At 33.5% G+C, this 14,562-nt stretch overlaps 1 protein-coding gene across 1 annotated transcript; it reads right to left on the reverse strand.

Annotated features, from left to right (window-relative positions):
• Positions 1-6,624: 6,624 nt before the first annotated feature.
• On the reverse strand, positions 6,625-8,443 carry LOC145090376 (zinc transporter 3-like). Its single transcript, XM_079028622.1, has 3 exons — positions 7,877-8,443; positions 7,047-7,196; positions 6,625-6,930 (listed from the first exon to the last, which is right to left on the reverse strand). The coding sequence occupies exons 1-3, from the start codon at positions 8,441-8,443 to the stop codon at positions 6,625-6,627; spliced, it is 1,023 nt and encodes a 340-aa protein (XP_078884748.1).
• Positions 8,444-14,562: the final 6,119 nt, after the last annotated feature.

A 14,562-nucleotide genomic window follows, 5' to 3' on the forward strand; every position in this document is an offset into this window, starting at 1 on the left:
GAAATAAGTATCTTCGGGGTGATGGGAACCAGCCATGCTATTGGCGAGGGTGTATAAACATGCTAATATCATTCCTAAGACGTATAGATTGAGTTGTTGTTCTCTTTTTGGTGATAAAGGGGTATGTTTTTAGGTTTTCCTACCATCGTGATTTCCTCGGGACACGTGATAGTTGTACCTTGGAGGAAATGTAGTTGATCAGGCTACATCCTTTTCCTTGATACAACCATGAACAGTCCCAGCTTACCCGAGATGATAGCATTATCTTGTTTGGTTTGGTATTATATTATGTTTCTTAATTCACACAGGCAAAGATGTTTTATAGTTGTGTTTTTATTTGTTTTGTTTTGTTCAGAGTTGGGTTAGTCCCTCTTTGGTTTATAGTTTCATATCAATGTGTGGTTAGATATGCTAGTTCACTATAAACGATGCTTTGATACCAACCTGTCACACCCCCGAACCAGATGGCGGAAACGTCCAAGGGCTTGCGTGACTTTAATTGAATATCATCACAATGAATATACATGAATCATAACATAAACGTCACCATGCATCAATATATTACAAGTGGAATTGTTCACATCAAGTACATTGTTTTCAAATATTACACTTCATAACACAAACTGTTTCAAAGTTTTCAACACATAATATTCTAACGTACTTGGTATTACCCTTCCGCTTATTTGTTACCTGAGAATACAAGTTATTTTGGAAAAACTTCAACATATGGAATGTTGGTGAGTTCATAATCATAGTTGTAAATAAAATGATTTGTATAGTTTATAAAACCCAGAAAATCCGATATTTTCTGAAAAGACATTTGTTTATCAAAGTGTGAAGACCCATAGTTGATGCATGAATGATTTCAAAACATATATATGAAGGGTGTTTTGTATTATAGCTATAGAAATTTCGAGCGAGTAGTATTGAATTCCCCGGAAAACCCGATGTTTTCCGATACTGATAGGTATCCGTGATTACTAATTTTTGTATTGTCTTAACGAACGAATATTGATTACTCCACATTGTATATCGTCCTAATTTTGTCTACTTTGATTTCTCGTAAGCCTTAGCGAACGAAGAGAAGAGGAGCACTATGTCCCACTACTATCGTAAGTACCTTAGGCTGTCGTGGATGCGAAAGACACGAGGGTCTAACACGTATTTGATTACTGTGACCTTACTAGCTTTTCTAATGGGCCTCTAGGGCCCAATAGCACATAAAAGCTATTGAAAGTCCTTTTATAAAATATTGGGTCACAAAAGGCCCAATAACATATAAGCGTCATCCCTTTGGGCCCAAAGATCATGTCGATGGGCTTGCAAGGCCCAACGAGCATGATTTGAAACTCATAAGCCCAAAGTTTGAAGATTTACTCATTGTAGTTATCACGTATCTATTTAAGTGTTTTGACTTAACGATTGTTGTTTTGTAATGATTCGAGACCGAATCAATTCGTTTATAACGATATTTGGTGTTAAATGTGTATTCGTCTTCCATTTTGTCGGTAGTCGTGGATTTTGTATTTTGACTTAATGAATTAATTTGTTTAAAAGTAGGAGTTTGACCTTTTCATTACCTTTCTTTTTATAAAAATAACAATTTTAGTCCTTTATATAAAAGAATTTCATTTTTAGTCCTTAAAACATTTTCTTGACACTTTTGTATCATAAACTTGTTGAAAAGATAGTTTTAACCTTTATTTTGTTAACAGATTCATCCCTCCCAAAATGGTATTTCTCGGTTAAAACCCTATTTTTCGCAACTTTTACAGTTTTGGCCCAAAATCTAAAAACCTTACATTTTTGGTCCTTTGTGGTAGTGAAAAGCATTTTTCACCCTTGAGATAGTTATGTTACACTTTTTATCCCCTGTTATGAAGAAAGTTTCATTTCAGCCCCTTCAATTATCAATTTTTCGCAATATTGGGCTTATTGGGCCAAAAAGCCCAAAACTAGCCCATTAAGCTAAAATTTTACATTTCAAGTCCTTTGAAAATTTTATTATTCAGAAAAACAATTATGGAAACTGTTTTGACTCTTTTGGCACTTAAGAAATCGTGACATGGCAATTTTTAACCCAAGTTTTGTATATTTGACAATATAAGCCCTAAAATGGGTTTTCTGTTAGAATATGTTCATCATAATCTTATAAGCTATTATTCTTGACTCATTTAGTGTAAAATAACTTAGATTTTGTTTTTTTTCTTTCTCATGTCATAAATCTCGAGTTAACACTCCCTTTGGTTACATATTCATCACAAAAAGACATAAAATCACACACATACATGCATAAAATCACACATAGCATACACATACACATAGATCTACACATTTTCTTGTATTCTCCCCCATAACACATATGAAAACCGAAAAGAGAGGGGTATGCAGCTCACCTTGAGTTGTGGTTCGGTTTTTGAAGGAAAAGATGAAGAAATTTCGATCCTAGCAAGTCTTCTTGGAGGATCTCGAACTTAGATGCTTCTAAGGTGTAGGATCATGAGTTTGATTAGGTTAAGAAGAGATTTTGATGAAATGAAGTAGCTAGATCATGGATTAGTCATCATCTTACCTTAGATGATGAATTACTTGATGAAAATCCTTAGACTTCAAGCCAAATTTTCAAGATCTTCAAAGGAGAAGAAGATGGTCTTGAGAGTGGTTTAGAGAGAGTTTTTTTGGTGCGGTGTGTGTGTTGTGTTCGGACGAGAGAAGAAAAGTGAGAGGAGGAGAGAGTGGTGATGGGATTGTTGCATGGAGATATGAGGCCTTAGCATGGGAATCCAAGAGATAATGGTGAGGTGGCTACCAAAAGTCAACTCCTCTTTCTTTGTGGGTTTGGGTCGAGAATGGAGAGGGGAAGAGAGAAAATTTGTGCTTTTTGCCCTTAAGCCCATATTATAGTTAATTTAGATGATGCCTGGCCCAAATAAATCAATGTATAATTTTTGTGTCCTCTTAGTGCTAAATTAAATTGGTTGTGACCCATTAAAGTTAACCTAGTTTATTTTGGGTTCATAAGGCCCAAAAATGTTAAGTCTCATGTATATGGGTCCAATTAGGGCCCATTTGAGAGTTCTAGGTTCAAGATAGTTAAACTGGAAGCTCATTGGTCCATTAGGCCCAATAAGAAAATCCTAGTCCAAAATGGACTTAAACCGGGATTTCAAGGGTTTCCAATTCTTTGTTGACTATTTGTAGTGCTTGAATGAAGTATTTGATGAGGTTTTGTTGTTATTGAATAAGCATCATACATGCTTTCATATTGTTGATTCATAATTGATATAAGTGTTGTAGTTACAAGGCCTCAAAATTCCTAGTTGTGACAATGTTACTTTAATTCATGAGGACTGTAGCGGTTAAGTCCCTGGAATCATTTGACACAACTTATTAACTCTTTTGAGTCCATGGTCATTATGGATAGCGCTATTAGGAGGTAGACAACTCCTCACTCGCACAATTCGTGTGAGTGCATTTTACCATTTTATATGGTATGTTTGTGATACACATAGTAGTTAATAGGGCACGATTCAGTCACTAGGCTTGGGGTGTGAACTCATGAATGAAATCTTTATGCACATACGAAACTTGTATACTCATTTTAGCAGTGAAGCTTATGTACTCATTTTATCAGTGAAACTTGTATACTCATTTTAGCAACGAAACTTATATAATTATTTTAGCAACGAAACTTGTATACTCATTTTAGCAGTGAAACTTGTATACTCATTTTAGCAACAAACTCGTATCCTCATTTTAGCAACAAACTTGTATACTCATTTTAGAAGTGAAACTTGTATACTCATTTTAGCAATGGAACTTGTATACTTATTTTAACAACGAAACTTGTTTACTCGTTTTAGAAACGAACTTTATTTCCCACAAGAATATGAGCTTTGCATCTCATTTTGGCAACGTACTCTATTTCTCATGATGACAAAGAACTTTGTAAACCTGTGAACTCACTAACTATTTTTATAGTTGACGCTCGTTTTATATGCTTTTTCAAGAATCTTCTAGTACGAGGCACCTAAGGACACATCACTTGTAGGAGCATTCACATGTGTTGTCTTTTAAATACATTGTAATCTCTTTTAAAAAGTTGATCAAACTCATTAACAATTTGTAATGTTTTTTAATACTATGGTTGGTGTTGTCTTTTAACTTTTGCTATGAGACCCTTTGTATTGCCACGCCCCGTGTTTCCGCTTTAGTGGGGTGCGACACATAAATACTAACATGCCAAATGGGGAAGTATACGGATGCTTCATTCGGGAGGTTGGGAGCTATATGTGGGGCGACAGTGGTTTTGATAAGGACACATGGAAAGAAGTTCCTGAAGTCGAAAGGGTTGGCATGTTTTGAAGTAAATTATTTATAAACTTATATATTTCATATGTTTAATTTTTATTTCTTTTTAATTTTTCTATTTTTTTGTAGACATGGTTTGATTTTGGAGCGATTTCAAATGATCCCATGGATTCAGTTTATTGGGCGTCATTGAGCAATCGGATATGTGTGCGATATAGAGACCTCAAAAAAATTGCAAAAACTCGTTTACTGGTCTTGAATGGGATGTGGAGGCAACAAGGGCTCGAGCCCCTGAGGGTATGGATCTGCAGCTTTGGAGTGATGCTATTGACTACTTCTTAACAAAAAATGATCTGCTGGAAACAAAGAATGCCGAAAGAAGCAAGTAGTTAAGAATCATGGAGGGACGTGCAGCTACGGTAGTGCTTGTTTTAAGAACGTAAGTTACAATAACGCTTATTCAGTTATAACATATTTTTAATATTTATTCAAGTATATCAAATTTTATAATATTAAACAAAATTTGAATAGACTTGAAGCATTTCATCATGGATATGTGAATAAAAAATGGGAATTTGTTGATCCTTTGGTTGAAGACAAATATGTAAGTTATTATTATTACTTAAAAATGAAGTGGATTGTTTTTTTGTGTTAGTTTTAACGTATATTGACAATCTTTGTGAAATACAGAATACCTTAGTTGCTGAGGTTTCTTTACAGATTCATCACATTGCCGAGTCCGGTGATGATCCAGACACCAATCATTGGATCGCAATATTTGAGAAGGTGTTAGGTGCTCAAAGGGAGCATGTGAGAGGCATTGGGCCTAAACCTCCTTCTACAGCAGGTACAAGTGCTCCATCCCAGTGGTAGTCACAATCCCATGCACTGCAACAAACACTGGTACTTGTTAAATTCTTAAAGAATTTGGTAGTTTTGCTATATTGTTAACAACTTGATGCATTTATAGTAGTTTTTTGTAGTTTGTTAAATTGTTAAAGACATAAATGATTCGGCGGTTTAATAATTTGTTAAACTGTTAACGACTTAATTCGGTTGGTGGTTTGATAGTTTGTTAAATTGTTAAAGACTTAATGGGCTTGTGACTTAATTGTTGGATATTGATGTGAATGCTTTTCTTCAAAACCCGACATTTGTGACGGCAATTGGATATATTACCCCTTGTTTAAGAACCAAGTCAACAAGGAAAACAACAATGGGCAACACGAAGACACATAGTATTTTTCATGTTTTATGTTATGGATGATGTTATTTTGGATTTATTAGATAGTTTATCGATGATATATTTGATGTTTATTTTGGATTTGTTAGATAGTTTATGTAATGTGGTATATTTGATGTTTTATGTAATGTGGTACGTTTTTATTTATGTATTTTTATCAAATCTGCATTTTATAATATATATAAACTAATATCATAAATAAATTGTTTTTTTCAAAAAAATAAAAACATTAGTAGCGACACCTATAGGGACGACATTGACCAATTGCGACGACTACTGATTCCGAGAAGAGTAGCCAGACAAACTCCGACCGGTTTCCGGATTACCAATAGAGACGACGCCAATAATGACGGCAGAGACATTTAGCGACGATGATTATTAGAAACGACGCTACTTGCGACGACAAACGAGTATTAACTACGAGGTAATAGCGACGACCCTTAGAGACGACAGGGGTCATCAATTGCGATGTTTTTTGTCGTCACTAAAGTTTACGTTGTTTGTTGTGAGGATGTTAACATATTCTAGGTCAAGTTTGTTTACCTCATGCTTTTGACATGCAGACAGGGCAATTTGGTACCCTAGAAATTAAACTACATCGACATTTTGTGTTTAGAAAGATGTTATGGGACTCGTCCACCATAAATGCACTTCAACAAGGTCCAGGTACATTTTTGTAATTTTAATTACAACACTAAAAGGTTCGATTTTTTTTCTCACTGTGATGGTGTTTCACCTGATTTAGATCCGTCTGCCATGTGCTGATCTTGATGTGGTGTTAATGGAAGAAGGTTGGCACAGATTTTCGGTGTGGGTAACAGAAAACTATAGTTATAAACCCTTAAAATCATTATTTTGTTTCATTAATCATTTAAATTTTCTTTACATCAATGTGATCTAGAACCAGTTCTCAGATAGAATACAAAGAGCTACAGAAGGAAACAAAGAATCGCATGATGATGGTGAGGATTATGATGAATCTGGAAACATTTTAACAATTGTAAAATTAATGCTCTTAATTATCAGGAAATAGTAATTTCACAAATCCGTTCAGTGAAAACAATATATTCTCAAGCCCATTTGGCTAGGAGAGACATCAAGCCGGCACCAAGAAGAAGAAAAACATTTGAACCAAGTAGAAGCATCTTCTTGTTTTGCATCCTGGGATTATTGAAATCCGGAGAAATTAGGTTGACAAGAGCCATATATATCAACATTCCAGCAAATGCAGCATTTAACACGCCTTCGACAATAAGAGAATTTGTACTGTTTTCTTTATAACTGTTGCTCATCAATATTCCAATTACAATTCCACCTGGAGTCGTAAGGGTGAAAAACGCTCCCATTGATATAATCGCCAGTGAATTGATTTTTGCCTGAAATAAGTGAACCATGTTATATATATATAGGATTTATTCGTACGTAGCCATAGTTGATATTCAACCCAATTATGTACACTAAAATAAATCTAATTTGTTGATAATATCCGTACCTGAAAGATGCATCCACCGAGGCCTAATCCTTCGAAAAATTGGTGGAATGACAAGGCAACAATAAGTGGTTTTATGGTTTCCGGACTTTTGGAAGCACCTAACGATAATCCTATAATTATTGAATGAGCGACAATTCCTAATTCCAGCACCTGCGATCCAAAAGATAAATAATATTTTCACCAATATATTACTTCTTGTAACCCGCCTTAAAGTTTAATTATAGACATAACTAAAGGATATCGACTATATAACACATTAATATAATCGGATCAACTTATTTATTTAATGAATCTTACCATCTATGCTTAAATGATATATGTGCTTGTCTTCCTACAAGATTCTAATTCAAATATTTATATCATATTAAAAACTGAATTTTTAGATCATGTCTTCTTACCAACTATCTCGGTATTAATAAGTTAAACTGTCATTACTCCATCCATAAGTCAGCATTGAACTCTCCATTAAAAAGATTTTTCCCCAGATTATTAGGTTGTTATTAAAAGTCATTAACTCATCAGTGAACTTTCAATCTTATATAGATAATAGCATATTAGCAATCTGGATAGTGGAAATACATTGCCTTGGTTTGTTACAACCTCAAAATTACAATGCTATTGTTGATGCATCTTGAAAGTTTGCTATTGCCTATTGATAATGGTGTGACTCATGGCTATTTAAAAGTAGACAGTTTTCTCTGGCTATTGTCGATTGGTTCATCTTAGTTAGTGTCTATAATAATTTATCTGTTTGCAGCCTAGCTATTTTTATTTCAATCAACTTTGTCGTTCAAAAGAAAGAAAAAGATTTGAAAGATCTAGTAATTTACCTGGGAAATAATCCGATATCGATAAACTTGGATATTATCATTGGCGTGAGAATGGTGATGGGTTGCATGCATGTGAACAGTCACAACCCCAACGTTCTTTTCTTCATCGTCAACCCCTTCAACTGCTACCGTCTGATTTTTAGGCTGGCATGCCGCTGACCAGCTCTCAAACATCAACGTCACAATGGTTGCAACCATAGCCACAAACCCAGTAAATGGAAAATCCCCCCACACCTGTTCTTTCAAACACGGAGAAGTCAGGCTCTCGAACGCGTCTGGAAGTATATGGATAAACCCTGTAGCGAGCATTACGCCGGCAGCGAATGATTTTACAAAGAAGAAACCATCCTTCTCTTGGCGTAAGGCCGGCAAGATTTTGCCAGCGAAAGGTAGAGATACGCCGATTCCGCCCGCAATCAATATGGAAGCAAGTGCGATTAATTTGTACTTAAGGGTTTCGCTTTTGTTGCCGTGGATTTCTTCGTCTTCACAACTGCAATCAGCGAAGACTCTAATGACTTGGGTTAATAACAAAAATGCGATAACTATTGGTTTCTGAAATTCCATTTGATTTTCGAATTAATTGTCAATGTATTTTCTGAGCGCGTGCGCTTTTTAATTATATATAGGGTAAGAAAGAAATCTTAAAACATATCACTCATAGAAGATATCACGCATTTATTATCATGTACAAATTGTATGACATACAAACTCAGTCTCCTTAAACAAACTTGTCGTTATCACAAACTAATCCATATCTGCAAAACCCATTTAATTTTGGAATTAACTTTCATCCACTTTTTTTTATAGCGTAAAAATATATCATATTTTAAGATGTACAATGCCGTTGTTTTGAAGGTTCTCACGATAACATGGTAACACCCTTAAAAGGATGCTCTGTAGACACCATAATAAAAAACAAATAAAACCCGTTATTTTTCTCACCTTGACGCATGTGACCGTATCAACCCGTCTATTCATCGTAAAATATATGTTCTGATTGCGCCGGTAGCCATATTTTTTGCTCGATGAGATCCATTATTAATTTGTTATCAAAAACAAAAGTTCTACCGATATCGCACTAAGGCGAAGGCTCGGTGATGGCACTTGTAGGGTATGGGGTTTGTCGGAAGTGTACAGAGGTCCAAGCCAATTTGAGGCTAGGGACAAATACAAAAAATGAGGCCTTTAAATTTCAAAATTTTGTTATCGCATTCGATAATACATGATTTATGTGCAACTAGTACATGGGTACTTATTATTAAATTGGAGTTATATGTATTAAAAAAAATGAACGTGTTTAAGGGGGTGGGAATTTGTAATGTCCAAAAATTTTGCATGAATTTTTAAAATTTGGAAATAATATTTATTAAAGAATAACCATTAATTTTATGGGAAAAATATCATTGTAGCACATTAACGTTTCGTCAATTGTTCGATTTAGTCACTAAAGTAATTTTCTTGCACAATTGGCCCTAAAAATAACATTTTACCTATTAAATAGAGGAATTATGCAATTTGATTCCGGTTTCACCGTTTATATTTAGTCTGTGTGGTTTTTTTTAAATAAAAATTTAAACATGGCTTTTTATTTTCTCTTAAATTTTGAACTCTGCATTAAAATATTTCATGGTCAACGAATTAGAAGTCCCTATGTCCCCAAACACAATCCTTCTTCCTCTTCTCCAAACGCAATCAATTTTCATTCAACCACCAGGTTGCTCAACCCCCACATCGATGGCGACTTTCATCTTCTTCCCCTTTTCTTGTCTAACACCTAACTGATGTCATAGTCATCGGTAAGTCCTTTGATTTTTTTTTTGTCGTATAGGGTTTTTGAGGAAATCGTAGGGCGTACCTTAAACGCAGACAATTTTTATGGTGGGGTTAGTCTGTTGCTGGTGCGGAATTTGATCCCAAAATATATATCATCAAAGCAGTTCCGAAGACAATGTATTTTTGTTTATATTCAAACTTTGGGATGTCATCGTCAATACAGAAACATAAGCATAAACAGACCTTACATTTATTTACACTAGTGATTCACATCCCCTTTAATCTCTTAGTATAATGCAGTTTCATATCGACACATGTGATACAATTAAAATGAGTGGGTCAGGTGGGAAACCTGGTGAGTACATACGATTTTCAACCCACAATAATATAATTATTATGTTTAATTATTAAACAATAAACCCAGCTTCCCATCCCTATTATGTTATTTATTCTTAAGGATTTACATTATTCATAATTTATTTATTCCTAAGGACTGCCCTAAGGAATAGTCACGAAGTCCATTGATGTCAGGGTTTATCCAACAGACACTAAGTCTATAGCTACCAATGTTATATGTTAGGCACAACTGCCTATACTATCCATTAGGTACTAAGTCCATAGCTACCAATGTTCTCTCATAAGGCGCTAATTGCATAGCTACAGGGATTTTTGGAATACATCCGGTGAACACGTAGTTCAAAAATTAGGCACATATGCCAATATTATCCTTTAGGCGTAGTTTCCGGGATATTTAGAGTACTTCTGGTGAACACGTAGTTCAAATATACCTACAGGTTGTGAGCCTGCTAGCGTTCTACCGGATTGTCTAGAACAGTCTGTGGTTGTCTTCTCCTTGAAAAGTAATAATGTATATATCCAGAAAATCCAATATTTTCTTAAAGTGAACTATAGTCTTAAACCCTAAGACCATGATGGAAGTGAATATTGTACAGAAAATAGTATATAATTTCATTTCTTTTAATAAAACTGATGAAGTATAAGCTTCCTGTAAACCAAATAGTTTTGCTAATCTCTATGTGAGTTCTTATAACCATGATATTACGACTGATATGCCTGAAGACGACGTTCTTCAGGCGTCGGAGTCGGTAAGACATTTGTCACCCTAGACTTTTCGGTCTAACTGTAGCGAACAACTGAGGTGTGGGGTTGTCAGTCGTGTATAATTCTATACACAACTATCTCGCTCTCCCTCCAGAAGACTCTGGTTATAATGTAGGACTTAAAGTGTACACTAGGTAGGTACGGTAAAGAGAATTTCTCACAAGAGCATCAACATATTTACTTGAACTATAACTCCTTTTCTTGTAAAATGGAATAGTTATACCGTTGAATAATTATATAGATCTTCTGAAATGATAGTGTGGTTTTGTGACTCCCAAACTATACCAATTTTAGTTTATTATGAATGTATCTTAAGTCCAGTTATATACTCAAATATATAAATACATGTAGGTTATCTTCTCTATATATTTTAAAAGATTATAACATATAAACTTACATCTAAACACAAGTACAAAACATTTAGTATGATAAGGACAATTTGTAGTTTTTGACTTTTCTGTCCCTGTTTTTAGAAAAATTATAGAAAATTCATCGTAAGTCGAAATTTGTATCCGTACTCTCAGAGCTTAGAAAATGAGTCTACTTTGTCCATAATCTTTTTCCCTAACCTTAAGTGGTTCCTAAGTGAAAACATTCATTTTTGTAGACTGGTCCGAAAATGTTCTCAAATAATAGGCAGTTTTGCAAAAATCACTATATATTGTAGAAAAATCGTATGAATACGTGCAAGTAGTCCTAAAAAAGGTAGAGACCTGAACTATTTTCATATTAAATAGTTTTGAAATATATGAAGTTTAAGCGGGGAAAAACAATTGATGAACAGGCCACAAATTTTCTGTAAAATACTAATTTTTAAGCCTAGACATGTTTTAGTGACATAACTAGTATTTTTAGTTTGCAATGCCTTTAGATCATCCAAATAAGTTTTTTTGCTTGTATCCCCCCCCCCCCCCCATAAAAATTAGATAAAAACGAAAATGAGTGGTATCAACTCACCTTGAGTGGATTTCTTAGTGGATAAAGAGATGAACATGAAGATCCTCAAGCTTAGAACACTTGAAGATGGTATTACCCTATAGATAATAACACATATAAATGTGTGTAAATGTAACAAAACAAGTACGAATATGTATAAAACCACTAGATTAACAAGGAATGCTTACCAAAAATCGTAAGAACCAACTTGGAGGGATGGATCTTTGGAAGACTTGAACTTGTTCTTGAGAGGATTATGAAGGAATGAAGAAGATGAAGTGAGAGATGAAGACGAGGAGAGAGGGGGGAGAGAGGTTAACGGAATTTATGGGGGAGGTAGGGTGGTGGGGTGGGTAGGAGGGGTAAGGGGTGGGGTGAGGTGATGTTTGCATTGTTATATGTTGGATAATGGTCTTGATACATGTTGGTTAATGTTTTATATTGGGAAAAGATGTAACACTCATGTCACTAAGTCAACTCTTCTTATTTTTATAAAAATCTAGGTAATTTATAAAAGTGGGGTAATTTTTATAAAAAGATGATATTCTTTATAAAAAGTTTGGTATTTTTATAAAGAAAATATGGTATAAATGATGTATAAATATTTAATTTGAATTATAAAAATTTAAATTGTTAATAAAATCATTATTATCAAAAAAATAATAATATATTATACAAAAATTAGGTTGATCCCAAAATTCTTTTCGTTAAAAGTTGGGCGTTTTAGGCCTGGTATGGAATTTGTTGTATTTGGTCACGAATTCACCAAAAATTTGTATTTGTAGCCTTTGTTATGAATTTCTCATGTAGTGTAAGGATTATAATTTCCACTACATCGTTGTCAAACCCGACCGATGGCGGAATCACCGGGGTTGCGACATGAAACGTTGGTTCATTGTTAACAACATACATCAAATATTACAGGATTAAAATAACATTACATTCTTCCAAAGTATGAAAAAGAAGAAATACATTGTTTAGTAAATCCCAAAGGACGACTAATACATAATTCAAGTTCTATAAAGCATATAACAAGAGGACCGGTTACTCGGTCAATAGTTTATTTAAGGATAAATATTCTCCTTACCCTATAGTCGTTCTTCCAACTTTTAAGTTCCTGAAGATACATACGTTTTAAAAATACGTAAAAAAAATGTTGGTGAGCTTTATAGGTTTAGACTCCAATGGTTTATAATAAAAAATACATTTGTGACCTTTTAAGATTATAAGTTTGTATTTTGTCCCCACTTGTAATCCCATACAAGTAAAATAGTTTGGTTCATTGTTCATAACCAAGAAATCATGAGTCGTGAGTATCGTGCTGAAAATATTATAAATACGAATTGTATATAATAATATTTTCAACACTTATCCATTTTGTTCAAAAGTTCCCTTTTAACGATAAAACTTCTATTGTAAAATTTATGGGTTCTAGTATGAGCCTATAACCGAACTATGGACGCGCAAGCCTCTGTAAGCAGTAAGGTGAGCATATGTATTGTGAACATCACAACACTTCATCGACGTTGTGAAATATATAAGTGACTGAACGATTACGGCCGTTTTGACTCGTCAGACGATGGTTGTAGCTAGCAATCGCAGGCGGGGCTGTCAACCCGTATAGATCTATACCAATGTTCCACGTTCCTTTCGGATTAACGGTTATAACACATATGGCTTTGTACTAAGTTTTTGAGTTCTTAGTGATGAAGTGTTTCTCATACAAAATATCCTTAAATTGTTAAGTTTAAGATTTTTATCGTCATTTGTATTTCGAGCCTTAACAATGTTTGCATTTCTTTATCGTCACATTCGGATATATAATTGTACATACACTATTATACATATATTTTTAAGATTATGTAAATATATATGTATATATCATTGAAAGCATAAATATATTACTTCAATTATTTGTTTTCTTGAAGCGTTAATACCCTTTTCATAAGTTTTCTTTTTATATAAACTATCTTATTTTATATAAACAATCATATTCTATAAAACTACTCATTTTTATAAAATACTACAAGATCTCCTGATAAACTCGTTTTTATATAAAATATCAATTTTATATAAAAATAATCATATTTTATAAAAACTACTCATTTTATAAAATGTGACATGGTCTTTCTATAAACTCCATTTTTATATAAAATAAAAAATTTATATAAAAATAATCGTATTTCATAAAAACTACTTATTTTTATAAAATGTTACAACATCCTTTTATAAACTCCATTTTTATATAAAATAACAATTTTATATAAAAATAATCATATTTAATAAAAAAAACTATTTATTGAAGTGTTTTGACTTAACGATTGTTGTTTTGTATTGATTCGAGACCGAATCAATTCGTTTATAACGATATTTGGTGTTAAATGTGTATTCGTCTTCCATTTTGTCGGTAGTGGTGGATTTTGAATTTTGACTTAATGAATTAATTTGTTTAAAAGTAGGAGTTTGACCTTTTCACTACCTTTCTTTTTATAAAAATAATAATTTTAGCCCTTTATATAAAAGAATTTCATTTTTAGTACTTAAAACATTTTCTTGACATTTTTGCATCATAAACTTGTTGAAAAGATAGTTTTAACCCAAAATTTATTTTGTTAACAGATTTAGCCCTCCCAGAATGGTATTTCTCGGTTAAAACCCTATTTTTCGCAACTTTTACAGTTTTGGCCCAAAATCTAAAAACCTTACATTTTTGGTCCTTTTTGGTAGTGAAAAGCATTTTTGACCCTTGAGATAGATTTGTTACACTTTTTATCTCCTATTATGAATAAATTTTCATTTCAGCCCCTTCAATTATCAATTTTTCGCAATATTGGGCTTATTGGGCCAAAAAG

This window comes from Lactuca serriola, chromosome 2 (assembly GCF_051521515.1).
Source record: "Lactuca serriola cultivar US96UC23 chromosome 2, Lser_US96UC23_V15, whole genome shotgun sequence".
In the NCBI taxonomy this organism is placed as follows: Eukaryota; Viridiplantae; Streptophyta; class Magnoliopsida; order Asterales; family Asteraceae; genus Lactuca; species Lactuca serriola.